Below are 27,795 nucleotides of genomic sequence, written 5' to 3'. Positions count from 1 at the left end.
TAAATTCTTTGGGGTCCCAGTACCCCTTCTTCAGATTTTTAAGGGGTCCCTGTTCTTCGCCCAAATTTGAAGGGGACCCCATTAACGAAAACTGAAGGGGTCCTCCGAACTTTTAAAGCGTACTGTACGCAATTTTTTGCGTAAGCAGAAGCCCTGATTATCAATTGTTCCTTTTCGACGTGATGCTACAAAATTGTCGAACAGATCATATGATTGATAAAGATCATTATTCGACGGTAAAAGTCGCAACAAAAAGCACAGATTAACAGGAAACACCGAATTCAACCGAGATTCAACTTTGACTCATGGATAAAACAAGCAGACGACAGACTGTAGGTGAGGCGAAGGGATATCACTCTCACATAGAATAGAGAACTCTGTAGGCGTAACCAGCTCCTCCAGCAAAAATTCTGTTTATGTGTATTGTTATATATGTGCCAGTGCGATACAGCTAGAAACAAAACATCATCTGCTTATCCTAGTGGCTTCAATGTGTCAGATGTGTTGCAGTTATAGAAGAAAAATAGGGTTGTACATTTTAAAAAAAATAGCGCACGTACGTGACAACTAGCGATCATGTTTTCACTACCAATACATTAATACGCCTTCAGTTAACTATATATATGTGTCTGGCGATTTCTAGGCAAGGATTCAGCTAGGACAACAAAAATTCAAACAGCAGGCTTTAGATAAATAAATGATTAGTTATTTTGCTCATTAGTAGCTTTGATGTCTTTGAACCAACCCATGAATTATCTGCACCAGCTTCAATGAGCTCAGAAATATTGGAGTGTTGAGCAAGCCTTTTTTTCTTGCTGTTATGAGTGATAATTTACTTTTGCGGATTTTAGAGCTGGTGTTTATCAAATAAGGAATTAACCTATCGTAATGGATAACAACGATTATTCTAGCAAGAACAGAAATCATAAGGCGTTTTAAATTATTGTTGACTGAATGCCAGGGTGCAAACTTTTCTTGCAAGTCAAAACATTCAGAGACCACTTAATTGGCACTACATATTTCTCAATTTAAAGACTTTTTAGGAATTAATCTATTCAGATAATCAGTTTTAAAGCAATATGCGGCACTACAAAATTTTAGAGCATCAATTTTGTTTTTAAATAAATTTGTTGAAGTTATACTTTTGCTTCCATCACCCAAATGCTTGTATGCATTTTTACAAAACATCTAAATGACAAATAGCTATTTTTGAAAAATTTTTCTAAATTTGTTTCTTGAGAACAGTTTTAATTTTTAGAAACGTGCAATAATAGCTCCAGAAATTTGTGTGACTGAGCTTTTAAAGCCATTTTAGGATTTCTGACTGGTATCAGCATTTCTTTCACCCACTAAGAACACTGAAACTCATAACACAGAGACTGAGTAACGTGGGCTAGTAATCTAATCATGGTCAGCCGTAGGGCAACAAAAACAACTAGAGCTGGCACAAGTGCTGTTAACGATGAGGATAAAGAATCTTCAGATGGAAAAGATGATGATGTAGAAGAAACCAGGAGACTTATATCCAGTGGTATATGCTTGACAGAGCTTATGTGTCTCATGCTTGTCTTTCGCGGTCCTAGTTAATATAACACTTGTTTGCTTTGCTGTTGTGTTCTTCTTGATCTTGTCCCAATCTATCTGAACTTGTCATACCAGCCTCACAGGTCAGTTTGCTTGGTCCATGCTGGCTTTCTCTCTCTTTTTCTCCTCCTTCTCCAGTGCCAGTATTTGGAATGGCCTGCCTCCTTCTCATCACACAGCGGAGTCAGTACATGCCTTCCAATCTGGATTTAAAACATATCTCTTTCAGAAACACCTACTATGACCCATCCATACTGTTCTTTCTTCCCCATACTTCTGTGTTCCCTCATATTCTTGTATTGTTAACCAGTACATGTTCGTGTATGTATGTTGTGCTTGTTTGTACTTGATTGTGATATCTACATCACATGGATGGCCCACTGCTTCTGGTCTCTTGTGAAGCGCATCAAGCTTGCCTCCTGGTGGGGAAATGCGCTATACAAATCCTATTATTATTGGTTCAGACAGCCTGCATTTTGCATTTCCAAAGATTTCTTGATGAGTTTTTACAGTTATTTTTTAGTATCACACATGAGAGATTGTTTGATGCATTTTGTTGGTTGCATATATTATTCTTCTGATGAATATGTAAACAAAATTTTTGTCATTGTTTTTGCTGATGTTATAGCCCTTGCTCAAAAGTTAATTTTCAAAAACAGGATGACATGCTTCTTAAATTATTATTGCATCAAAACTTGAATTAAATTAAACTATATTTTCAGGTCATCAATATTAAACTTAAAAAAATTAAAAAGTGATTTAAGATCAATCTGTCAACAGAGATACCTCTTGGAAACATGGGGCATTAGTATGATCATGCATTTGATTTAGGTGTGGGATGCTTCAGATCTACATCTTTAGTTTTAATTTCTTGTTACTCCTCGAGGAGCATGGGGCCGCAACAACAATTCAGATCTGCCTGACTGTTGTCTTATTTTGCAGGTGACCAGAAACCATGGTGCAAGGTGGTCTTCAGCTATCCCAGCTATGTCCTGCTTTTATTGCTTTTGGCCTACCTGTTGAACCAGCTGGACCGTTACATGTTGGCCATCACCATCAGATCAGTTGCCCATGACCTCAAGTTTGGCAACATGGCCTGCTTCCTCAATACAACATTAAGTGCAAAGGAAACTTTGGGTGTCAAGTGCAACATGACTTCTAAAGACAGGTTTAACTCTTTATAAGACTCATGTTCAACATGTATAGTCAAAAATAATAATAATAAATGTAAAATTTGTAAAGCGCATACTTACACTCCTAAGGGCATGCTCTTAGCATCTAAGAACAAGAGCAAAACATAGCACCAAGGGACAGGAAAACAACATATGAGAGAAACTAAATAACAAGGACAAGAACTGAGGGTAACAAATATAGCAAAAGGAAGGGTGTGAAAAGGACTAGTATTGTGTGTAAGGGTGTTAGGAGTACTATTTACAGAAGAGGTGCATTTTCAGTGCATGCTTAAAGGATTCAATAGTGAGTAGGTGGCGAAGTAAGCCACCATAAAAACCACCTAGCACAAACTACATTTTTTTTATATTCTACTGAATAATCTTTGGTGTGTTTAGAGGCTGGCAAATAAGTAGACATAGTTTTGGATGTGTAGCCACAAAAAATTCAGGTTTTCTTGAAATCTGTACCTGCACCCTATCCCTTTACTTTTCTCTAGCATGCTGTACAGATGTTAAAATGTCTTCTTTCGTCATGTATTTAGCCTGGTTACACAACATGGCTGTACACTTATCTGAAAGATGTCTTTTTTTTTTTCACATTCTGGTTTCAGCTGCTTAAACATAACAAATACAGCAGGTGTGCCAGCGTGTGCATGGGACTACAATGGTCAGGGACTGGAATATCAGATCCTCGCTGGTCCCATCTTCATTCTGGATTACACTTTCATGGGAATTTTGGTTGGTTTCGCTGCTGACACATTCAATCGCAAAAACATGCTGGCAGTCTGCCTGTTCTTCTGGTCCGCCGTATGACGTCCCTGACTGGGCTGGTCACAGAGTACTGGCAGCTGGTGGTGCTTCGCGTCCTTTTGGGAATGGGGTCAGTCTACAAGATTTCAGCTTTCATTGTTGTAGCCTGTAAGAAAAAGGATTGCTGTATGGTACCGATGGAAGTGTCATGTTTGAAGCATGGCATTATATTTGTATGAGGGTACATTCAGCTATATGAATGTATGCATGCGTGTCTGCTTGCATGTGGAGAGAATGGATGGATGTAATTGTAAAATAAGGTGGTAGGAAAGAATCATTCAGTTTGGATTTGAACAGGACTTTTATATTTCCAAGACAGCATGAGTATTTTTAACTCCAATAATAACACCTATTTTTTTTATACTTAGGACAGTTACTTTAGCCTGCTATTTAGTGTACACAGTTTTGAAAGAGAAGTTGTTGGATAAAGTTTATGACTGGAAAACTTTTCCCACCTACTCGTCAGCTTTGAGTTTGAGTAACTGTCAGGTAAAACGCAAAAGATTGCTGAAGAAGACAATTAAACCTCACCTTCCATATAGATATAGCGAACCACTTACACCTTCACTGTTCCTACAGACACAAGGCTTTGGTACCTTCACCCTTTCACTTCGTTAGATACAGATTGGGACAGAATGAAAGCCATCTGTTGTCATGCGCTGTGAAGGTTTTGTGGGGCTCCCTTTTGTTATTTTGTCTGTTGGTGTGTGTGTGCACATGTGGGAATGGTAGAGAGGCTGGGTGCACACCATTTGCCATCAGCATCCTGACTGACTACTTCCCCCTAGTCAACGTGGAATTACAGTCAGCATCTACAATCTGGGCATCTACACAGGCTACAGCCTTGCTTTTGTTCTGGGAAACTTCATCACTCTTGCCAACATTAACCAACAGGTTTGACAGTGACATGCTCTTGAGTCTAGCAGATTATGTGAAGGATATGGTAAGTTTTATGCTGTCTTAACGTAGCTACCAGTTGTTAGTAACCTTGCAGTACTTTCTAGACCATGACAGTTATTGTGTTGTGCCAGTGTATCTCTATGTATGTCACACATACCTATGCCACACAGTCATCATCGCACCCAAGAAACTTTCTAGTGCTCTAATTGAAGGAAAGAAGAGAACAATAAGAGCTGTTATTGAATTATGGGAGTAACATAGGTGTGTCAGAATTAGTCATTCAGTACAGCCTGGTAAATCTGATGAAAATGACTATACTGATAAAAAAGAAGGCCATTAAAAAAAAATATATGTTGAGAAAGGAGTAAAAGTGATAACAAATTTTCAGTTGAAGTTTTTAGTTTTAAGTTTATAGAACTGTAATGAGTCTATTTAATTGAAACAAACCCCTTTTTCACAAATGCTGTACTATAAAATACAAAGTAGTTATTGACGAGTGCTGCAACTAAATACATATACCCTATTTATGGGAAAATAGTGCTGAGCACTCAATGTGATCGGCATTTGACCAGCCTTCCATAATGGATTGCACTTGAATGCCAAGATGCCACCGTATTTGAGGGTTTCTGCATGTTAAAATACAGAAATTTTGAAACATTTGTGGATGCAGTACTTCTTTTGTAGTGTTTTACCATGTGTGATATTTTTTGTTTCTGCCTCAAAACAGGGCTGGAGATGGGCATTTTACATTTCTGGAATGCCAGGCATAATCCTAGCGATCTTGATTTTCTTGAGTGTTAGAGAGCCACAGCGCACATCATTTGCTTCTTCAAAAGAGGACGCCCCTAACAGTCATGACAGCGTCTTAGAAATGTCGCCTTGTCAAAAACTCTGTCGCACTCTACGGATGTTCTCACAACCCTCTCTTATACTTTTGTGCTTGGGAGGGTCTTTGAGAAATGCTGGTAAGGATCTTCTTTAGGAAATGAAGATGTTTTTAACTTTGTTAATGATATGATAGGAAAAAAAAACCGAACATACAAAAGCATTGTCACTCAGTGACAGCAGAACATTGCCCTCAGCTGTACTAGGGATTAATGCAGGATCTGGTCTAATCAAGTTTCAGTAACATTTGGGGTTGACTGATTTTACATAACATTCTGAACCCAAGAAATGCTTGGGGTTAACACCATGGAGGTTAACTGGGTTGTGTTTAGAATGCTAGGAGTAAGATCATAAATGTCAAAATTGATATTAGTTTTAGGTCATATAACATTTGTTCAGTTTCAACATAGCTGCTTTACAAGCACCTTGAAACTAGGCAGCTATGATTATCACTGTGCACTACCGTACTTACACAAGCCCAGAGGATTCATTTAGTTTGGATTTTGTGTTTTGGTTTAGATGTTGTTACTTTGTGGTAATACAGACACTTTGATTCCATGGGTATTTAGGTTTCAGATAGAGTACTTCATGCTAGACTGAATCTGACTTCTTGCCTGAAGTTAGATTAGTCATAAACTAAAACTTAACTCGTTCAGTACAAGTGTGTATCGATGCAATTAACCTAGAGCTATGAAGACATTCGCATTTGCAGGTGCAAACTGTAAGGGAAAAGTTAAATAAATTGTTCATTTCATACAATTTACCTACTGCATTAGCTAAAGAACATGCTTTCATTTCCTACAGTTTCCACCTTATCACAAACCACAAATATGCTTTTATTTTTTTTTTTTAAATCAGCTGGTTATGTGTGGGCCTACAACTCTCAGCCTTACTTTGAAGCTGTTGGTGAGAGCAAAGAACAGATTGGTGCCTTCATGTCCTGGGTACCACTTGTGGGAGGCAGTCTTGGTGTGATTCTTGGTGGAAAAATATCTGATGTGTGGGTCAACAAGCTCGGACCTATCTCACGGGTTTTGGTTTTGACAGCCAGTCAGGTATTTGTGGTTGACTGAATGTGTCGTGGGTGGGTGTATCAGTTCATTGTTGGGTTGATTTTACCTGGGATGTAGTGTTGGAAAATGAATGAAAATATTGTTAAGATCATTTTTAATTTTGTACTAAAAACTAGTGGATTAAAAGTAAAATTTTGGACTATTTTTGCTTTTTCTTTTTTTGGGGGGAGGGGAGGGATGGTTTTGACACTGATAACATCAAGGTACGGCTTCTTAAAAAGGAAAAAAAAAACCTCCTGATTTTCCTGAAATGTTAGAAGCTATGAGGAGGGGTGGGGCAAGGGATCCTGATTTCAGACACTTGCTGAGAATGATTTTTCTTTTTCAGCTTGTTGCTGCTCCATTTGCTGCAGCAACTCTGTTATTTAAGGCCCCTGTCTCATTCAGCATGCAGATTCCAACATACATTATTGGTGAGTCCTCAGTTTGTAGTTGCTGTACTGTTTGCTTTCAACCAGCATAGTTCCTTTCATTATTTTGCCTTGTTTCTAGTTTGTCTGCTCTTGGTTCTGTCAACACTTTCACCATTTATTTTACTCCATGCTGTAATCTTCTTCAGTACCTGTACAACTAATTAATGATTCACTTTCATTCTTGCGTTGTCATCTTTAAAAGAGTAACAATAGTATTCCATCATTTACAAAGAGAAAAATTCTTCAAGCATCTTTGATCATAGAAATGTACACTCAAAATATTTTGCCATAAATATTTATTGAAACTAAACATTAATTATTAATACCTTAAAAATTAATACCATTTGCTCTAATACTGGCTTTTATTTGGGTTTTGTTTTTAGTTGCTGTAAGATTGGACATATAACTTTCTTCTTGCCTGTCAACTTCAGTGACTCTGCTTGCATTTGATAAAACAAGCATCAAACAAATGATAACTAAGGTCAACTGAAATATAAGAATGCATAATTGACCCATGAGGTCATGGAAGTCTAAGCTAAGCCAAACCATGGGAAAACTTTGGAATAAAGTAAAGGTGGTGCTCTTTACACACACAGGTGAGATGTGGGTAGGGGTAGCCCTGGCGGTGCTGGTGGAGTTGGTTGGGTCAAAATTTAAGACAACTGCCATAGCTGTCTATCTTTTTGTCATCACCAACATTGGGGGATGTGTACCTCTGTTGGTACCCCCTATCCAGCAACTGTTTGAAAATAATGGATACAACATGTCAGATGCTTTGAGAGGTGAGAATAAAAGATTTTACATTTTAAAATGGCTGCTGTCTAAATACACATCTGGAAAGGACAATGAAAATATTATGTCTACATGATATAGCTAACTGCTTATGATGCTCAGTAAAATAGGAAATTACAAAAATAGTTCTTATACAAAGCGGACAAAAATACTGTGATGCTTTATACACTCATTGCTACATTTAATCACATCTTAAGGAACAACTAATCTGACTTCATATACCAATATCACAGAAACTTGCTGAAACTGTTGGAGAGAATGGAATGTCAGAATTCACTGAATGATTGCAATGTTAGCAGTAAAAACATCTGTCAAATTGCAGAAAGTGTCAGCTCTTTATGCACATCCTCCACTAACAATTTCTGCCTGAAGAATGCTGACACAACCTGTACAGAAGCAGTCATACCATATAGAGAAGTAAAACATGGCCTCTATTTAAAAGTGGGATGGTTAGTGATGCAATGTTCAGACAGTCATGTACAAGTGATACCTCTTTTCCATGTTCATAAATGTCTCTTTCTTTGAATCAGCTTGCTTTCCTGATCTTCTTTCCCCAGGTGCCCTATATGTGCTGTATCCTGCCATGTACATAGCTGGTGGGCTGGTGTTCTTGCTGACTGTTGGTATCCTGAGGAAAAACAGACAGCACTTTGAATATGCCACTCTTCAGAATGACTAAGCTTAGATGAGCTGTCGAAACCTAAACTGTCCAGCAGTGTGTACCATCATCAATGAATTGTAACAGATCAACAGGCACATTTGGGGTTTTGTACAACCAGCTATGCTGAGTCCAAAAATGTGAAGCAAAGAAATTTGCAATGAGCAGAACACCTCCCTAAAAATGTAAAAATCGTGTTTTTTTTAACTAAGTATATCCTTTTTTTCAAACTTTCTATATTTAATAACTGCAAGAAAAGATCAGTTTCTGATAACATTTGCACTGTCAGACAATAGTTATAAACAGTACAGACACTGGTTTTTGTTTCTGGTCATGCAGTAAATGAAAATCTTTGTGGTTTTTTTTTTTTGTTATTATTCCTTTTAACTCCTGCAAACACGAAAATCTTGCTAAGGTCTAAAATGACAGCATAAAGTCTCTTCTTGATGACAGCTTGAACATAACCATCCCATAGACTGATTTTGATGCCTCACTCACTGTCCTGACTCAGCTTTCGACTCCATGTTATCTACAAAAAAGAAGTATCCATTAAGGTAATTTTTTAAAATATAGATCATGCGGACAATAGATTTTAAGTTCAAAACATTTCAAGTCAAAATAGCAGATCAATATTATGACTGAAGAACATTACTTGTGGAAATAGGGAGTTGTTCTGCTTATCACAGAGCAAAAAATCTTTTTCATATTGGAAATCAGGATAGTGAATTGTACAAAACCTCAAATGTGCCTCAAAATTGCTGACATCACTACACCCTACTGTCCACTGCAGCAGCATAATGTCATGCACAAACATGATACAGGCTTCCAGTGTCTTGCATCAATTCCATTGATAAGAGTGGTTTTTTCCCCAGTGTTTAATGCTGAACCAGTAAACAAGTACGATAACATGCCAGAGATATGAATCCAAGGCACCCAATCCCCTCTGTATTAGTGACAAATAACGTCACCAGGACACACAACAGGAGAAGGTGCATGATGTATTCACAGATTTGTAAAGTTATTTAATGCTAATCCTATAAAATATTTTTTAAGTCTTGAAATTGCTTTTTTCGGTGATAGTAACGCAATCTACTGAAGTTTTCAACTAGCAAATAACCTGCACTGAAGTTTATGAAATCTGATCATATTAACAGTTTTGACTTAAAAACACCACCAGTTGTATGTTATGATAGTGTATGTGTGTGTGGCTGCAATGATGAGCTGAAGAAACAGGAGGGAAGACAAGAATTTTGACATTCACTTGCACACATTGACAACCGACTCATGACTTTGTAGCACACTTTTTTTTAATTTACGCACATTTCATGAAGGGGAATGCGGGGCAAAAACAGACTATTAAGCAACAGTGATTATTTGTTCCTCATTTTTTCTAATGTGTTCTCTCTAGAAGGTGGTAATGCACTCCACACATAGTGCCTCTCTTAACAGACTGTACATACTTCATTACTTCCCATCATGAATTATGTGACTATAGGGGAAGGGTCCCATATAACGTGACAAAACCATACTTCTTTCAAATAGCATAATTTACACACAAAACAAGTAGTCTAGTAATGCAATATGATGTTCACTAAGAAAAAAAAGCAGTGTTCATACTCTCACCTACACATTCTCGCAGGCTAAATTGGTGACTGAATTTTATACTGTAGAAAAATCTTACAACAATAAATGAAAAACAATGTATAAATGTATGTGTGTGCGTATATATATATAAAAACAATGACCAGTAGTATCAAGATATTAATTCCTTTAAGTGTCTCATGGTCACACAAATTTGAAACTAATGACTATAACCAAGGTACACATTTGCTCATATTTCAGCCAGTCTAAGTAAGAAATGCCTCCGTGGTCAAGCACTGTTAGCATACCAGAATCACATCCAAGAATGTATGAATTTGTAACACAATAAAAATAAAAACAATTAAAAAATGTAAAGATGAAAACTTTCATAAACAGTGAATCTAGTAAACTAGTACACTGAACACAAGTTTGAACGTAACAATTACACTACTACTTTTTTCAAAAAACATTTCTAATATCCTACCCAAAGCTATGGGTAGTAACATTATCAAGGTAAGAAATATTAAAGGACTATCTATTTTTATAAAATCTGGGATTTATTTCAGTCACACGGTCAGTACCTTCCATGCAATGATATGCCTTGAGTGAAGGAGTTTCAAATCACTGTATGGGCAAAGTGATCTGTGCTGAAGCCATAGGAGCCTTTTTTCTTCCTAAGAGGGCATTTTTAGGCCTTAGCTAAGAAGCCCTTCTAAACTCATTCACTTTTTTCCAATTAGACACACATATTCTATTAATTTCCTCTTACTCTTAAATGCAGTGAAATAATGTTGACAAAAAAATTGCATCTTTAAACTTTGAAATGATATATAAATCAATACCTTCTTCACTGTTAACCATTTGACAGACTCTGAATGTCTAAGTATTCTATATTAGTGACACTTACGTGAGGTTACCTTTAATTATTTATTTCAGACATCAAATTTTTAAAAAATGTTCAACTAAGTACATTTAGATGGCATGGCTATCTTCTCCTTTTTGGCACTCAAGTGATTCCTTATAAATTCCTTATTTGTAACAATCTACTTAAATGTCAGTGCACTCCTCTTAAAAAAATATCCTTGTCAAATAAAAACAAGAAAAATATGGAAAAATATCAAAATTCATGAAAAAACAAATTCCCATTTGTGCAAAAAAAAAATAAAAATAAAAATCCTCTCATTCCAGTACAAATATTTTTTAAGTAAGTTTTGTAACAAGAAGAAACCCAAAAGAACTAATCATCACCAGGAGACCATGGTTGGCGAAAATATTCTGGTGGCAGTGGTGTACAGTGGGAGGAGTCAAAGTCTTCAAGGTACTTCTTCGCCTGAAAATCAGTTGTTTACAGAAAGCTTTCAAGCATAATAAAAAAAAAATACTATTCAGTAAAATGTTAAACTTGTAAAATAAGCAAATAAGGTAAAGATTCTACCACAAACCAGTTCTGACTGAAGGCCAGAACCAAGCAAAAAGTAGTGTGTTGTTTTTATCACGGACATGCATAGGTGGACTGCTGTCTGTCTGCAAAGTTCTCCAATGTTAGTCTTGGTGAGCCTAAATAGAGAATGTGACTAAACCAGAAGCTTTGTCCACACCTGCCTCGTTTTAGAAGTTAACTGGAAAAAAATCATCTGCAGTAATACAAGTTTGTGGTTTTTATGCAGGAAATTGAAACAAGTGAGCAATGTTACAGTAAGGAAAGAGAGAAAAATGCTATGATTTTTGTGGAATCTGGTTTAACTTGCCAGGGATAAATGAGCCCCTAGTTGATAATAATGATCAGCTGATGGCCTTAGATCAGTATTTTGCTGCAAATGGAGCATCTTATCAAGGATGAGTAAAAACTGTATTTTAAAAAGAAACAACAGTTTTCTTCTGCAGATCTTCTGTCTCTAAACGTGCTGACAGTTGCAAATAGCAAGCGTTAAGAAGAGAGGCCTGTTGTTAACACTACATGTTAACTTGCTGGTAATTGCAGACAGTATATTTTGTTTCTGTTCCTGACAGTCAACAAGTGATGCATAGAGAGGCATCAGGTGTGTCTCTTTATCCATTATTTTTATCATCAGCCATAAATGCAAGGCCATGGCAGTTGTGATATCATTCAGAACACCACTGTCATTCTTGTCATCTAGTGTGACGTGAGGCAATAGCGTTTGTGCATCGAAGTCAGGGGTGGAGAATGTCCAGCTTGTGGGCCATATATGGCCTGCAAAATCATTTGACCCGTCCCAACCAGACAATCGCAGATTTCAGGAATTCTATATGATAAGCTTTCTTATAGCAACAAATGTATATTGCTTGAATGATAATAAGAGCGTAAATTTTGAGGAACAAGGAAGGAGCGTCCATTACAGAATATACAAGACACTTTCGAGTGCATGAAGGGACAGACAAATATGCTTCTCATTGGCTGCTGCGGACTTATCGACAATTTTGGAAAATTATGCATGCACGTGACCATCCCAAGCTGAGGGTAGACCTCTTTAATGTTGGTTATTAATACACATAGTGTTCTTCAACCATGTTGGCTCATACAATTAAAAAAAATCACAGTGTACAGTTCAGACTTACATTATCCAACATTATCTTTCATGGACTTTCAGAGGATGAAGCTTTAGCTGGTAAAATCTAGTTTGGGTTTAATGAGTTTATTTGTGCTTGTGCAAGCGTGCCTGTCTGTTTAGCAAGTGTGTAGACACTACAACTGACTTAACTTCCTCCATTGGAGTAGATATGTGTGTATCAAATAATCCAGATTATTATTATTAGTGTACTTTCATTGCACAACCACAAACAGAAAAATATGAATTATGAAGAAAAGGTTTTGTTTCTATATCATCTGTCTCCTCTAGGAACTAACACACTGTGATAGCTTGACCAAATAAATCAAGCATTTTCTGCAGGACAGCAGCTGGGTGGGCTGGGTTTTTTTCAGTCACAGGCCCAGGCAAGCCTCAGAGCAGCAACCTTCTGCTCCAAGAATGAGCAAACTAACCTCCAGTCTACTACAGTCTTTCACCACTGAAGGGAAGGCACGGAATGGGCACACTGCTAAAATTTACAGCGTTTATTTACCTGCTTTAGAGGGGTTAATGTTTGACATCACAGAGGAACTGGAAAAGAAAATTTCCCCCCACCTAACTCCAATGTCGTGCCCCACCCAGCATCCATTGCTATTCAGAAATCTCTTATCAGAAAGACCCACAGCTATGTGCAAAGAGTCAAGACTGTACTTTTGAATTTTCATAAAAGATTACAAGTTACTTTCATAGGTTAAACAAAACTTCAGCAGATTACTTAGTGCAGAAAGCACATTGAAAAAAAAAAAATCAACAATAGATTTTAAATGAGTGACAACTGGCATACCAGGAAGAGAGTCATCGCATTTTTCTCAGGCTGGATGAACTGCTGGCCTGAAAAAAAGGCAGGTTAAAAATGAACTTTAAAAATAACTTAAGGTTTCAGCATCACATGCACACAAGGATACATTCTATGTTGTCATTTAACTATGGATGTGGATTACTCTCCTCTTACTAATAAGAAATTAGTATGACAATGACAATGATAATGATCAACTTTATTTGTCCCAGTGGGCAATTTAAACATGGGAAGGTGCTCTAGTTACAGCAACGTTAAAAATAAAGTAGAACAAGTTTGCTACAAGGTGCAGCGTTAAGATGTACATTTGCCCGTATTACAACATTAACACAATTAACACAATTGAACTGATTCTTTTCAAATCTTTGTCAGATACCAGAGCCTGGTATAGCCAGTTTGCCCTCATAACCTGGCCAACTGAACTAATTGTCACACATGCTTGAGTGAATGCCAACTACAGTGGTGAAATTCTCTCAAACCTACCTATTGCCATAGGGTAGACAAGGGAATGGTCCCTGGAGATAATAGCGGAACTCTTCTGCACATTGCTCCATGTCTACACTATGTTCCATTAAAATGTTGTCTGTTGACACAGCATGACATTTGTACAGCATAGCAGGCTAAGCAGAAAAAAATGTATTCTCATAAAGCATTCTCTCTTCACACACACACTCTTTCTATGCCAAATGCATGCAGGTGCGACTGCTGACACACATACACCACAATGAACACATTCTAGGTCGACTCCATGAACTTACCTTGGTCTCCTCTTGATGCTGCTAACCACTGCTCAAGTAGAGGAACTGTACTGTTGTCTACAATCATGGGATATCTAAATACATGACATGCATTTTTAATCATTTATTCATCTGGTGAATGTTCTTTTCTAATTTCCTTGTGTAAAAAAAAAAGGAAAGAAATTTTTCTAACATGACTGCTAATACTATTCCAAGCACCTTTAAAACAGGAATAGGTTACACCATTACACACATAAAATAACTGTTAATAATTTAATAATCATTATATATTTAAAGGTTTTATGCAGTTTCTGTGCTTTGTATATTAAAGGTATGTGTTTAGGTGCGCAGCTGAAACCTGGAACACTTGAAACATTCTGTACATGATAAGATGTTTAAAAATAGCAAATCAACCTTTCAAGGCAATCAACCTTAAAACTGTGTGCAGCTGCACCTTTATAAATACAAAGGTACACCACTGTTTACATACACTTTCACTAAATACAACTTGTGATATTACCAACAGAATCAAAATGGGTAATGAATTCAACAGAGGTCAAAATTACTTCTTTTCTTGCTTCTGTGTGTTCACAAACAACCTTTTCATGCACAGTAAAGGATTAAAGAGTAATCACTAACCTATACTTCAAGAGCTGAATGAGAAGAAAGTTCCCACGATTTGTTGATAGGACAGGCATCATGCTGTTTGGGTTCCTATAATAACACAACAGGTTGAACTGCAGTATTTACTACAATTCCAAGGTTCAAGATTCTTTATTAATCTGTACTGAGACATTAAAATATACACAAATATTCACACACTTTCCTATCTTTATATACAATATCTTGCTCACATCCACACACATTTATTGTTACAAAAAGATGTGAACCAAAGTCCTGAAAAACTGATAAACAGCCTAAAAGAAATTAAACTCTGAAAGGAAGAAAGAGTGCATGTCTCTCATTCATTTACACATGCAGAGTCTGACACACATTCATGACCAGACACACACAGAGAAAAAATTAATACAAGCATACTACTCCCCTGCTTCATATATTCCCTGATCACAAAATAGAGAACATCGCTGCATACACATATATAACATGCATGAATACTTTTTTTTCACATGTGATGCAGTTTTTCATATTTAAAAAAAAAAAATCATGTCTACATTCCAATTGAAGAAAACATGAAGATCAATTTAAAATGGATCAGCCTTTATACTTCGGACTTCACCTTAGACAAAAGACTTACAGTGCTGAAATAACCTCGTCCTTAAGTCTTCGGATCAACTTAACTGGTCCTGGGTACCTATTATTAGAAAAAATAATAACAAGATTGTGCATCAATCAAGCCATTATTATACAGTAATTTACAATAGCTCTTATTCTTGAAAGCAGCATGATATATACTTGCAGAAATTAATAATTATAAAACAGATTTCCTTCCTGTAGATCAGACAGCCCTCTTTTTTTCTCTAAATGAATGGTGAAAAATGAAATCAGAGGCATTTCTAAATACTGCAAATGGTCTGTATTCAAAGTGTCAGTAACACATTATGAAATGGTAATAATAATACAAATAATATTAAATGGTAAATAGGAAACATTCCACTGCAAGATGTGCTTGCAAGGTGCACCATCTCAGATCTTCCTCAAAGATTAAGGTATGATCCGGCACACATCAGAAGGAGAAATTAAGTCTACACTTAGTAAGCATGTGTGCATATGTCTGGCAATAATATTCTCAACCAATAAAAGATAGCTTTCAAAATGAGATGATCACTAAATATTTGAGCAAAACACCTGCTGCAAGATCATTACTTTTAACAGCATGAAAAAGACACCTAGCCATCAATACCCTTATTAGGTTAACAACAAACTTACTTGATGAGTTGTTCAGATACATTGAGGTTCATGTAGTTTCGCAGTGCTGACTTTACTAGTGGACCTGTATAAGGATCAGATCATAACTCACTTTAAATCCTTGTAGAACAATACCTCCACTTTAAAACCTTCATACTATAACTAGGAACCAATTAATGAACAGAAGCAAGAAGTCTTGAAAAGACACATGTAGTTGATCTTCTTTAGAAAAAAAAAAAAAACTAAAGGATTAATAACAATTCTTCTAAAAAGGAAAATAAAACTACATTAAAATGTAAAACTCACTCCATGACTGTGGCATGGTCTTGACGGCAAGAGGAACAATGTCGTCAAAAGTAGCATCCAGAATCTGACACACATAACACATAAAAACGTGTGAACAATATTCAATGTAAATACTCTATTAATCATACTGTTTAAACTATGGTGATCAAAAACATCAACAGCTGGAGTGGATCCCATTCATGAACATCAACAGAATGTGCAAAAATAAATGACATCAACAGAGAACATGAATTTGAAAACAAGTTCATGCAGTCAAGTGAGTGATACTTTTTAGTTTTTTTCCTCAAACTTTTAAGTGTTACAATTTTACAGATACCTGGAACTGGACTGTACTTAAAATATTCAAGAAAAATACTATACATCTTTTGAGATTCTGTAGTAGTCGCAAAAACTTTGTATTCTGTGCATGCGGCTCTTGACATGGTAAACAGAACCTAGGCTTATCCCTAACTACCATGGCATGGAAGGAAAAAAAAGATTGCAAATGACACTGACAATTAAAGCTTTAAAATAGGTTACTCACCATGTATAGTTACTCACCACATATTTCACCTCTGGATAGCTCATGGCAGCCCAGCTAGCACTGTACCCACCAATAGACCAAGCAAAAAGCACAATGTTTTCAGGACTGAAGTCTAGTTTATTGATTGCATACTGCATCACGACATCCACTGCTTTCTGCTCAGCATCAGGAAATGGCACACCCTAAAAATTAGATCCCAAACAATTGGCACTATTTATACCACTTCAACAATACACATGTGACACACACACACACATATATTGTATAGGCTCCATATTCATAAAAACAGCAAAAATACCCCTTTTGTCAGTAAGATTTATTTCCTCGAGTACTTATCAGAAGACAAGACTACATGGAAATACCATCTCTACCTATCTAAATTTCAGCTGTCCACTCATGATCATTGAAAAGGAAAGAGCATCAACCCCCATCCCCACCATCCCTTCCTGCCTGCTAATGAGTTCACCTCTTCATCTTTACACTGGAACTGAGAAAGAGACAGTAGGGTGGCAGGATGGAACTAGCTGTCATATCATTTGTTAAGTGCTCATAGAAAGAAATTGTATAGGTATTTCTTATTCATACTGTACCAGATTACATGACCATATAAAGAAAAGATAACAGGTGGAGGGACTGGTCATCTTTACAGGAAGTAGCACACTGTCTCAATATCAGAAAAAAAAGAGGACATATCTCTATTCCAGCCAGGCTGCGGGACAGGAATGAGCTACAGAGAAGCTGACATGGGGTAGGCAGGATGGTTTATGCTGTGCACGACATGCTGAGCCACCAGGATGTCACCGACTGCATCCAGAGAGTGAGCTATAAGGTCTCTCTGATGAACAAGATTTGGACCGCCAGCCTAAAGCCTGAGTAATGTCTTTAAAGGCTACATTTCTAGAAAAGACTAATCTAGTAGCTACAGTTCAAACCTGTGTCCTGACCTTAACCAAAGATTCTGCAAGTAGAGATCAGTCCATGTATCTGCCCTTATGACTGCTTTTATCCATGCAGAAATCATCTGTGCCACAATCTCAGCCATCTCTTCCCACAAAGGTAAGAACAGGCATAATCAGTTCTTCCTGCATGAAGCCAATCTTCTAATGTAAATGCACAAGGCTCACACCGGATCCTGAAGGCTTTCCAGATCACCAGATGTGGGTGAAAGCAGGTGAAGATTAATTTCCTGTGCACAGAGTGATGGTAACCTATACTTCAGCCCAAAACTGAAGACAGGCCAGATCAGAAAACCTGGCATGAATCTCTGAGACTCCAGCCACCAAGGCGACTACAGGTACAGAAGATTAAAAGAGGCTCAAGATAAAATCTCAAAGGCAGGGTGATTGTTTTCTGTCCTGGCGTCCAAACTGGAGAATGTGTACAATGCACGAATGTTTGTCTAGACATTCATGCGTGATAAATCCTCGGTGTCCAGGGGCCTTCCAACTCCAAGCGCATCCAGTGAGAATATGATACCGCTGACTATACTTCCCACCCAAGACCCACCTACTTTAGGCCTGGAAATTGTATACTATACAAACTTAAAACTCAACGCCTGCATGTGTAATGCTTGGGTGTTCCTTCCTCGCTGTGAAGGGGGCCCAGCCTTAGTCTGTGGATGTTTTCCTTCTTTCTTTAAAAGACAATGAAAAGGAAAAGAAGAACAATAAAATCCACTGACCAAGGCCAGGCCTGGGTACAGCAGACCCCCCTGCCCCCCCCCTTCTCGTCAGGCCTGTCTGCTGGTAAAGGTCAAACAAAGCTCACTCACGCCTGTTTTGGGTGATTGTAAGAAAGTCCTGCACATAATCATCAGTCCACTCCTTAACATTCATAAGCCAGTTCTTCCTCTGGCCACCAAAGCATCGACCGACTTTCATGACCAAGCCAGACCAGCTTACACTGCTTCACTATTGCAAGTCCATTCATCAGTCATCTCTGATCAATCAGGAGTGGACAGGTGGAACCGAGATAGCTAGAGGGTGATATTGCCAATCAGCTGCCATCTGGTACAGTACAAAGAAAAAGCAATCTAATATTAAAAGATAACATAGAGTAAAACAGACATCTAATCAAAATAAAACAACAAAATCCTACTTACTGTGCTTCCTGCAAAGCCTGGGTGATTCCACCCCAGCACAGAAAAGCCACAGTCTATAGCTGTGCCTGAGCTACCCATCTCATAGAATCCAGCATTTCCCTCAAAACAGATCACCTACAAGCAATCGTTCTTCGTGAGTTCCAACAAATTATCAGATTAATCCAGTGAATTCAACACACATCAATAAAATGCACAAATTTGCAAACATGCACCCATGCACACACAAAGAAAAAGAGACATCTATGCAAACACATCTTACACCAATGAATCATCTATATGGACTATGCCAGAGCAGCTCTTCAGAGTGAACATGGCAGCTACTCTATGAAGGTAAGCAGAAACATAAGATGCTTTAACACGATTTGTTTGTGCCAGTCACATGACATGCCACTTGCCATCTGCTACCCCTGGTGATAATAGAAATTACATGTTTCTATCTTCTTGTTCATTTTGGTTCTTGTTTGGTTCCTTGTGAAACTACCTATACCAAATTGCTACAAAATTACTCCATACAAGAAAAAAATGATCAAAGTTACTTGAACTTCTTATGACAGCTACATTGCACAAAAGGCAAGAGATTACAAACTCTTTGGATGTCAAAAGATTTACAAGAGGCAACTCTTTCATACCAGTGTCTTTCCATTGACTCCTGCCGATCCCCGCCTGTCAAGAAACATGGTGTCTATCTCATTGTTGTCTTCTGCCAGTAGTTTAGCTCTATATCCATGCTTCTGTATGGACATAATAATAATTTAAAAAAAACTAAATTGAACAATGAAAATGCAATTATTGCAGAAGGAAATAAGCTGGGTTTAAATGATAGATACTGATGCACTAAATTGTTTCCACTTTCAGGTTTCAGACGAATATTTACAAAGCATAAAGCTGCATGCCAGTTCTTGAAAGATACCATATTTTGGTTTGTTTTTTATTTTTTTAAACTCTTTCATAAAGGAAAACAAACTAATTCATAGTGTAGGTAGTACAGATTGACAAGAATTGTATTTTCTGTAATGACAGTTATCTCTCCTTCAATCAAGCTCTTTCTCGCTGAACTTAATCCTTAGATCCATGATGCCATGAAGTGTTTAGACGACTACACTTAGGAAACTGAAAATGAACACTTGTGCAGAATGGACTAGATGAGGCCACAAGATAAAAAAAAAAATATGGCAGCCTCTTCATGCTGCTCAAGAATTGTATTTCAGATGCATGTATAAGTCATTGTTCTCTACCTCAAAATTTTGACCAGAAACAATGTCAGCATCAATCATTTAAACCCAATTCCCTTGCCTTTTCTTATGAGAGCTTACTGAAAATGGTTTTAAGACCATATCATGACATAAAAGAATATAAAAATACCTGTTCTATCAGTTGTGCACGTCCCTGATTCAGCATGTTTCCTGTTAAGAAAAGATGCAGAAAATTTTTAAATTCTGCTACACTGATTACCAGAACTGGTCATGTGCTTGTTTGACCCATACTCTGTGCCTTTCATCAGCCAAGAAACTTTCTCTACACAGATGTGTCTCTTCCCTATAATTTTGATTTAGTTTTTTAAAAAGTGCTGTAGGCACAAGAAAACACATACCCAAAAGCATCTGCATAAGAGATGTGGCACCAGGATACACCATGCGGCGACCAAATGTGTGAATAGCCAGGTATCTAAAATGGATCCATTAACATGATTTCTCAACTTAATAAAAATCTCGCACAATTTGTCTTTTTTTGTTTTTACAAAGATCTATCTCTCTAAAAGCATCAGGCATTAGCTTTAAGCATTACTTGAGTTAGGGTGATTGATTTTTACATAAAATTTCTAAGTGGTTCTGAGGCTTAATTCCATATCTCAGGTAAAATCCCAAGTGATGCTTGGGAATAACCATTTTTTACATAACATTCTGAGCCTGAGGATCAAAGGTTCTTTTTATCATTACTAGTCCACGCAGAGAGTGTGACCTATCTTGGTAGTGATTCTGCACGATAACATGTGTACTAAATATTATTATTAAAAACCAAAAATAAGTAATACAACAATTATTACCATTACCATTCCTTAAGAACCTGATCATGTCACAAGCTAGTAAAGACTGAATCTTTCTTCTCTCCAACAACTGTACTTGAATAGTAGCAATGACTTCTGCCTGCTAAAAAATTTGCACTGACTCACCCTAGAACTTTAACAATCAAAGACGGGGTTCATTGTCCTTATCTGATGATGTCCTGCATTCTGGTCTTCTGCATCCTTTCCCCTTTCCTGAAATGTCACCAAAAATTGTTTAAAATATGATCAACCATTCTCAACAGATATATTTGCTAGGCTGCTTTAACCTGTATGGAAAATAATTATTCCCTCTTTACAAAATGGACCACACATGCGTGCACGCACACACAAAAATATGCACACCCACACACGCACACATATACTCTGTCTCTCTTTCTTCCTTATTAAACTAGTGACAATATTCCAAGAAAAGCAAAACACACACAAAATAAACTGTAAAAGACTGGCATAAGCTATCAAACATTTATTTCACCTTATAGTCAGCATGATCAACAAAGTTGATTACAGACAGAAGATATTTTATACCAATCATAAAAATGGAAGTGGTTTTTTTAAATAAGGAATTCAGCTTAAAGTTTTAGGTAAATCTTCAAAGTAAAACTGAAAAGTGTCTCAAGCTATTTTTCTTTCGCCAGTCCGATTTTATCTTCCACTCTAAATAAATTAATATGACGTATTAATTATAAATAATATTATATTATCTATTATTATATGTATAAATTAATATGATGTCCTTGCATGCATATATGTAAAGAACCTTGAATCTGGCTGATGCCAGAAAAAGGTGCTATACAAATGTGTATTTATTTATTATTATTGATTTAGTTGTGGGTTACAGTTTACAGGACAATGCCATCTAACAGAAAGTGGAAAAAAACAGGACAAAGAAATTAGAATAACATCCACGTGGATTTACCATCAAAATAACTAACATACCCTTCTGATCCTTCATTCCACCGAAAATCCACTGGCCAGGCCCAGAATTCAAAATCATACCTGTGCAGCAGCCTCTGCAATTACAATACAACATGGCAGGCTTTGTGGTGAGTCCATTATTTTCCAAGAGGCTAGAATAGCTATATTAATTCCAGACTTGTGAAAGAATGGATGAAAGTACTCAAAAGGTGCACTATTTACCATTTCTCCCCTCGCAGGCATAAAATTGAAACTAGAGAGATGTTTTACATGAGCCTGCTAATGGACATAAAAAAAACCTTTGAAGAAAGGCAACTTATAAACTTACTATCAGGTATAAAGAAGAAATGAATAATAAATTTTCCAAAGGCATTTTTGCTATATAATAATAATAATGTGAACATATAATGTGAAGCATCACGACCAAGATTGATCACACTCTGCACAGACCGATAATGATAAATGAAAGATAACAGCCAGTGGACAGTGAGGTACGTATAGGCACAATGAACATAAAAATGAGGTACAAGAGTAGAATGTAAAGCAATGGATGAAGGTATGAATGGATATAGGTAGTGTAAACAGTGTGAGATGGAGTCATTTTATATATAAAAATATAAGGAGCAAATGACAAATGACCAGCAAAATATATGACATGCAATAAATCATCCAAAGAATAAACAACAGTTTATAAAGAGATAATCAAAAGAAAGTGAATGTACATGTTAAATGTGCAAGCATTGTCCACATTGTAAACTAAGCATCCAAGTTTTAGTGAAAGTGTATACAAACCCTGCTGTTTAAAGATGGTGAATGTCATAGCTTGTGCTAACACATTGATGAACACCATATAATCTGCACTGCATAATCTTCCAACACCTAAAACAAATAATGAAAAAAGGATCCGAAAAAATTATGTTCTTCCTTCTAATTAAAAGCACTGCAGGAAGTTTTCATTGTCATGAGCAACAATTTCCAAAAACAAAATATATAAAGGTAATGAGAAGATATTTTTTTTTAAATTTTAAATTTCACTTTTCTGTCATTCCTCTTACTCATTAATAGTACTTTAGCAACAGCTAATCACATGATAACCAGTTAGTAATACTTTAGCAACACCTCAACACAAAATTAATAATTAGTTCAGGATAAAATAGTTTCTTATGACTGTAACAGATTCCCTCGAAAGTCAAGGGAAGTCCTGCTTGCGACATCAGATTTTATCCAAAAAGCTGGAGTGTAGTGAAGGCAGTCAATTAGAACAGTGGTTCTAAAAGTGTGGTCCGTGGACCACTTATGGGCCACATGCATATGTCATTATATGTCAGCAAAGTGATGTTTAAATTGCCAGATACGCTAGTTAGTCCATCTCGCACAAGTTTTCATTTTATCAATGCCCAACTGCTCATTCGCATAAAACACTCGCTTATCAACTGTCTTTATGTCACAGCACGAGCACTTAGTAACACAGTGCACTTCCTTACTTTTAATTGTTATGTGTACTTTGCAAAGTATGTAATTTTTTGTAAACATATTGTCATACTACTATCACAAAAGTACATTTTGTTTTGAATTGTAATGAAACAAATGCAGCAATTTAAATTTAAAATTCGCGGTACAAATGATTTTAGGCCTTGATGGTCCGCCGTATTTTTTACTTTAAAGTGGTCTGCGGTCCAAAATACTTTGGGAACCACTGAACTAGAAATTCAACTAAACAAACTAAGCAAACAAAAACCAAAAAATATCTCAAGACTGGTTATAACAGACACCAAAAAGAGTAGAAGTAGGTGACAATTAGTAAAATTATTATGTTACTGTTCATTTGCCAGTAAAACATACACACACAGACCATTTCTGTGCCACCTACTCAGTACTTGTGCCTTTGGCAACTGTAGTTGCCATGACGATAGAACTGGACCTGCCTGTCTCTTCTCTTCCCTCCTTACCTCCCTGTTTTCAATAATCATCTTAACAATAGCTGTTGCATCATATGAATTATTTTAAAAATAAGCAACAAACACTGCTCACCTCTCAAACAGAAGGCCCCAATGTAAACAAGACTAATGGAACACAGGAACTTTCCTATAGAAGTCAGCCCCTCTTGGTTAAAGTAACCTATAAATTACAGTCATTGCAAGTACAACAAGCAAAAATATAATACACTAAGTAATTAAAAACATTGTTGTATATTGTGCAAGATGTTTATAAAGTGTATGTAAAACCCTAAATAAATCCAGCTAGATAAAAAGATTCACTTTTGTATCAAATCCATATAAGGAAATTACTAGCTTTAAAACTCTCAGCCCCCAACATGTCTGTCCTTAAATGTGCATCAAGCTGTTGTACTGTGCTATTTTCCTGATTATCAAACCACCTTTACATGCATGGCAACTAATGACTTATTTTAAAACTATCAAAAAGATAGTGACCTTTTGTTTCTCATCTATGACTTTCAACTTTATCAACTGTCAGTCTTTTCTGAACTTCCACCCTAATGGTCAAGTTTCTTTACTTGTGAAAAGGGGGAGCAGATGCTGCTGCAACACTGTATGTGACTTGGGGATAGGGTTAACCATAAGACAGCTCTTTTCTTACTGCTGCAGAGTGTCAGTTTCCACATTCCCTTTGTCTTTGTTTCCATATGCGTGTGATGACATTACCATTATTAGTTTACTTTATGCTGGATGCTTCATGGGACATTTTGTCTTTCCTTCTGTGAAAATGTTGTTGGGATTTTTTATTTATTTATTTATTTATTTTGGAAAGCACAGTGAACCTGGTTTTGGCTGGTGAATTTCACCATATAAGATAGAATCATTATTAATATTCTTATTAACAAGGTATAATTATATGCACAACAACAAAAGCTAAGACATCAGCATAATCATGAAATCAAATTAACTATCAGGGACATAGCTATGAAGCAAGGTTAAGTCATTGCCCTGGAGCAATAGGGAGAACTTGAGTATCTTGTTTCCAAAGTTATAAATCAGTGTCCAGACCTCACAGATGTTTCACCCCTGGAGATGTAGTAATAAAGCAATGGCAAAGATGCCCTGGGGCAAAGAAACATGTAGTGTCCATGGGCTTTGTGCATTGATTGGTTACTATGAAAACAAGATGAATTTCCTCAAGTTCCCTTTTTGCTCTGGGCAAACAACTTACTCTTGCTTCATAACTATTGCACATTGCACAACTTACCTCGTCTGTACAGAACTGTCATGATCACTGGTGAAGACCACCATGAGATAGACAAACAGGTGTGTAACTTAAAAAAAAAAAGATGAAAAGGATTCACCACTGAAAATAGAGCTTCTTATTTATTTCCTCTCATGTTTCATGAGCTTTTATTACACTAGATTTACATTTTATACTAGAATGGCATGCAATGACTGAAATTATTTCTTTCTGCATTCTGTATTTTGTCCAGCATTTGTATGCATATGCTCACATTATATAAAAGTCAGGGGTGGGCAAAATTTTCTAAGCTATGCAGCAGGCCACACCAAAAACCCACGCCAAGTGACTACACAACACACCTAGTGATAACAGAATGGACAACAAATGAGTACATAATGGCGTTTGCTTACCAAATTTAGTGTGCAAAGTAAAGCAAGTAAAGCAGCTGCCCACCCACTCCCACAGATGCTCTTTGATATCATCCTTTCATTGCATGAACATACTGCTAAGATATACTGACAGTGAATTTAGAAAAAAAATAAAACAAAGTCTCACCACTCTGAGAACTTTATCTCCACCAGCCTCTAGTATATTAGGTATGTAGTCTCTACCCTGCAATCAGATTACTCATTCATGATACTCGCATTTTTAAAACCTTTTTGAACTAATTTACAACAATAATAAATCTTATAAATGAAATTCTATTTAAAGCTAGACACATGAAGGAGAGTCAATCTGTTAAATACTTACAGAAATAATAATCTCGAAGGTTTTTTAAAAGTTCCTCATGTAGAGGTATGAAATTATATTTACAAAGACCCACAGATTTTGCATAATTTGATTAACCACTTTATGGTGCTGTATCCGGATTTTGTAGCTTTTGACAGAAACACATTAACAATTCACTTCTTGACATTATCTCCTTTTGGCTTTGATATTTATTTTTCTGACCAAGCTGCTAGCATGATCAATATAAAACTTTGTTAAATATTTATTTCTAATCTCCAACAAATTATTCTGGCGTTATTCCAAAATTTGTGGTGGATATTTTGGTAGTGAATGTGAAAACCGGTGTTTTATAACCTCTAATCATAGCTTTTACCAAGCCTTCCACTGTTGGCTGCGTCGTTTTACTTGGTTTCCGCCTCCCCCTCCCTTTCTTGGCGTGAGGTGGTTGTGCCTAATGATTTTAGTCTATTTAGATTTTAGTGATTTTTTTTTTTTACGTTTTCATTTATATCTGTACTTCCAATTGTTTTACCACTTTCTAGAACTAAAGACTGCAGGATTAACTGGTATACGATGTTATTCCCGAGGCTGGAAATCTAGTGATCCTCTGGCAATTATAATCGCGACACGACTGTCGTGCTGCTCGGATCTTTCTGATTTAAAAAAAAAAAAAAACTCATTATTTTCCACATATTGAATGTTGTGCAAATACGTGCTGTTATTTGAAGACGATGAAGGATTGACGGACGACTGAGGGGAGCGAGTTATAAGAAAACGAAAGTTATAGTCACGTTCCGTTGCAACTATAATGCTCTGAATTAAAGATCACTGCTGATATCACGCAATTTTCAGAGGGAGCTCAGAAAGGCCTCCACACTCCTAATCCAAACTACTGGAATTATGTCGCCGGGAAAAATACCTCATTGTTGTCGCATTTCAGCAATCTTATCAGCCGGGGCCCTTTCAAAGCCAACCAGTAGGTCCCCATATTGAATCTGAGAGGAAAAACTGGATCGGAAAATAACGTAAAAATATACGAAAAACGAATGTCTTGATCAAAATCGTTGAAACTTCCTCGCACATTTATCAGTTCACTTTTGCTGCAGTTAAAATTGTAATTAAAAGGATTTTAAGTTTACGTGGTCGTAGCAAACAGTTCACTTCGCATGGAATCATCAATAATTCAATAAAATTCTGCTTCGAAAAACAGAAGAAGTAAAACAGACGTCAACATAAAATAATAAAAAACCGAATTTCTCCTTAGGTCTCAGGATTTTCTTTAATTTGTTTAAGTTAAAATATAAAAGTGTTCATGAATTTCGAAGTTCCAAGAGAGGCCTTAACACTTTTATATCTCAAGTAAAATGTATTAAAGAAAATCCCGAGACCTAAGGAAAATATTATTTTACCATTTTTAGCGGATTTTAAATTAAAGTGCGTTTTTCCTTAATAATACTAATGAATGCGTGATTTGTATAGTGCTACTCTTAAGGAGCGTTTGAGACATTATATATATATTCTCACTCTTTTATCTTTATGAATTTTCTTAACGATTTCTTCGTTTTGCTTGATGATATATTCACTTAGGGCAGATAACCTATAGTTACGAGTCCTAGGGCAGCATTTACCTCTTTCTCCTTATTGGGACTACTATGTTCTCATACAAAATTTGTTAAAAATTATTTTACTGCTTGTGGAATGCTGGAAATAATGTAATATTGCATTGTCATCTCCATTCGCTAGCAAATTAAGTCTTGCAAGCTAGTGCCCCTCCCAGATGGCCCCTCTTTTCCTATAGGATGACTGACGGAAACGTACGTCTTGTTAGTAACACATTAAAGAAAATTGATAAATTGTCGTAGTGCGCAATGCAAAACATAAAATGATGCAAATTACCAGTCCACTGAAATTTGTTGAGATTATTTTAACCACTGAATAAAGAAGTTTATTGTCTCTGAATATCTTATGGAGCGGTGGACATTATACGTTTAAGCAGCCAGCAATCAACATTATGAAGGATGTTTTTAAGTAAAAAGTAAGTAAAAGAATAAAAAGCACACCAATTTAAAATTTAGCACACATAAGAGTGTGTGTGCATGTGCTCTTGTATGAATATGC

At 36.5% G+C, this 27,795-nt stretch overlaps 2 protein-coding genes across 2 annotated transcripts; one reads left to right on the top strand and one right to left on the bottom strand.

The window, feature by feature from the left end:
• Positions 1–376: 376 nt before the first annotated feature.
• LOC112575246 (protein spinster homolog 1-like) lies at positions 377–7,357 on the top strand. The gene is given in 10 exon segments (XM_025256957.1): positions 377–1,531; positions 2,527–2,752; positions 3,368–3,563; positions 3,566–3,636; positions 4,299–4,345; positions 4,348–4,460; positions 5,194–5,431; positions 6,210–6,406; positions 6,753–6,837; positions 7,221–7,357. Coding segments are annotated over 10 exon segments (1,320 nt in total). The 5' UTR covers positions 377–1,407; the 3' UTR covers positions 7,244–7,357.
• On the bottom strand, positions 7,117–26,769 carry LOC112575748 (protein ABHD16A-like). Its single transcript, XM_025257754.1, has 22 exons — positions 26,597–26,769; positions 25,504–25,560; positions 24,970–25,036; positions 23,797–23,883; positions 22,558–22,644; positions 21,787–21,846; positions 20,956–20,986; positions 20,377–20,450; positions 20,148–20,188; positions 19,415–19,516; positions 18,786–18,899; positions 16,702–16,866; positions 16,162–16,225; positions 15,877–15,940; positions 15,245–15,301; positions 14,629–14,703; positions 14,011–14,084; positions 13,736–13,835; positions 13,281–13,287; positions 11,117–11,198; positions 8,120–8,257; positions 7,117–7,576 (listed from the first exon to the last, which is right to left on the bottom strand). Exons 1-21 carry the CDS (start codon positions 26,663–26,665, stop codon positions 8,133–8,135), a joined length of 1,602 nt encoding a protein of 533 aa, XP_025113539.1. The 5' UTR covers positions 26,666–26,769; the 3' UTR covers positions 7,117–7,576; positions 8,120–8,132.
• Positions 26,770–27,795: the final 1,026 nt, after the last annotated feature.

Source organism: Pomacea canaliculata, linkage group LG11, assembly GCF_003073045.1.
Source record: "Pomacea canaliculata isolate SZHN2017 linkage group LG11, ASM307304v1, whole genome shotgun sequence".
Classification (NCBI taxonomy): Eukaryota; Metazoa; Mollusca; class Gastropoda; order Architaenioglossa; family Ampullariidae; genus Pomacea; species Pomacea canaliculata.
This window is presented reverse-complemented; position numbering and strand designations above follow the sequence as displayed.

What these genes read in the sequence shown, in the direction of transcription:
- LOC112575748 (XM_025257754.1), bottom strand. Translation starts at nt 26,665, where the DNA reads ATGGGGACCTACTGGTTGGCTTTGAAAGGGCCCCGGCTGATAAGATTG. An exon ending in GACCATGCCACAGTCATGGA is followed by an intron (nt 15,941 to 16,161) that starts GTGAGTTTTACA and finishes ATCCTTATACAG; the next exon opens with GTCCACTAGTAAAGTCAGCA. An exon ending in TCGCCAACCATGGTCTCCTG is followed by an intron (nt 8,258 to 11,116) that starts GTGATGATTAGT and finishes GTTTTTCCTCAG; the next exon opens with GATACCAACAGTCAGCAAGA.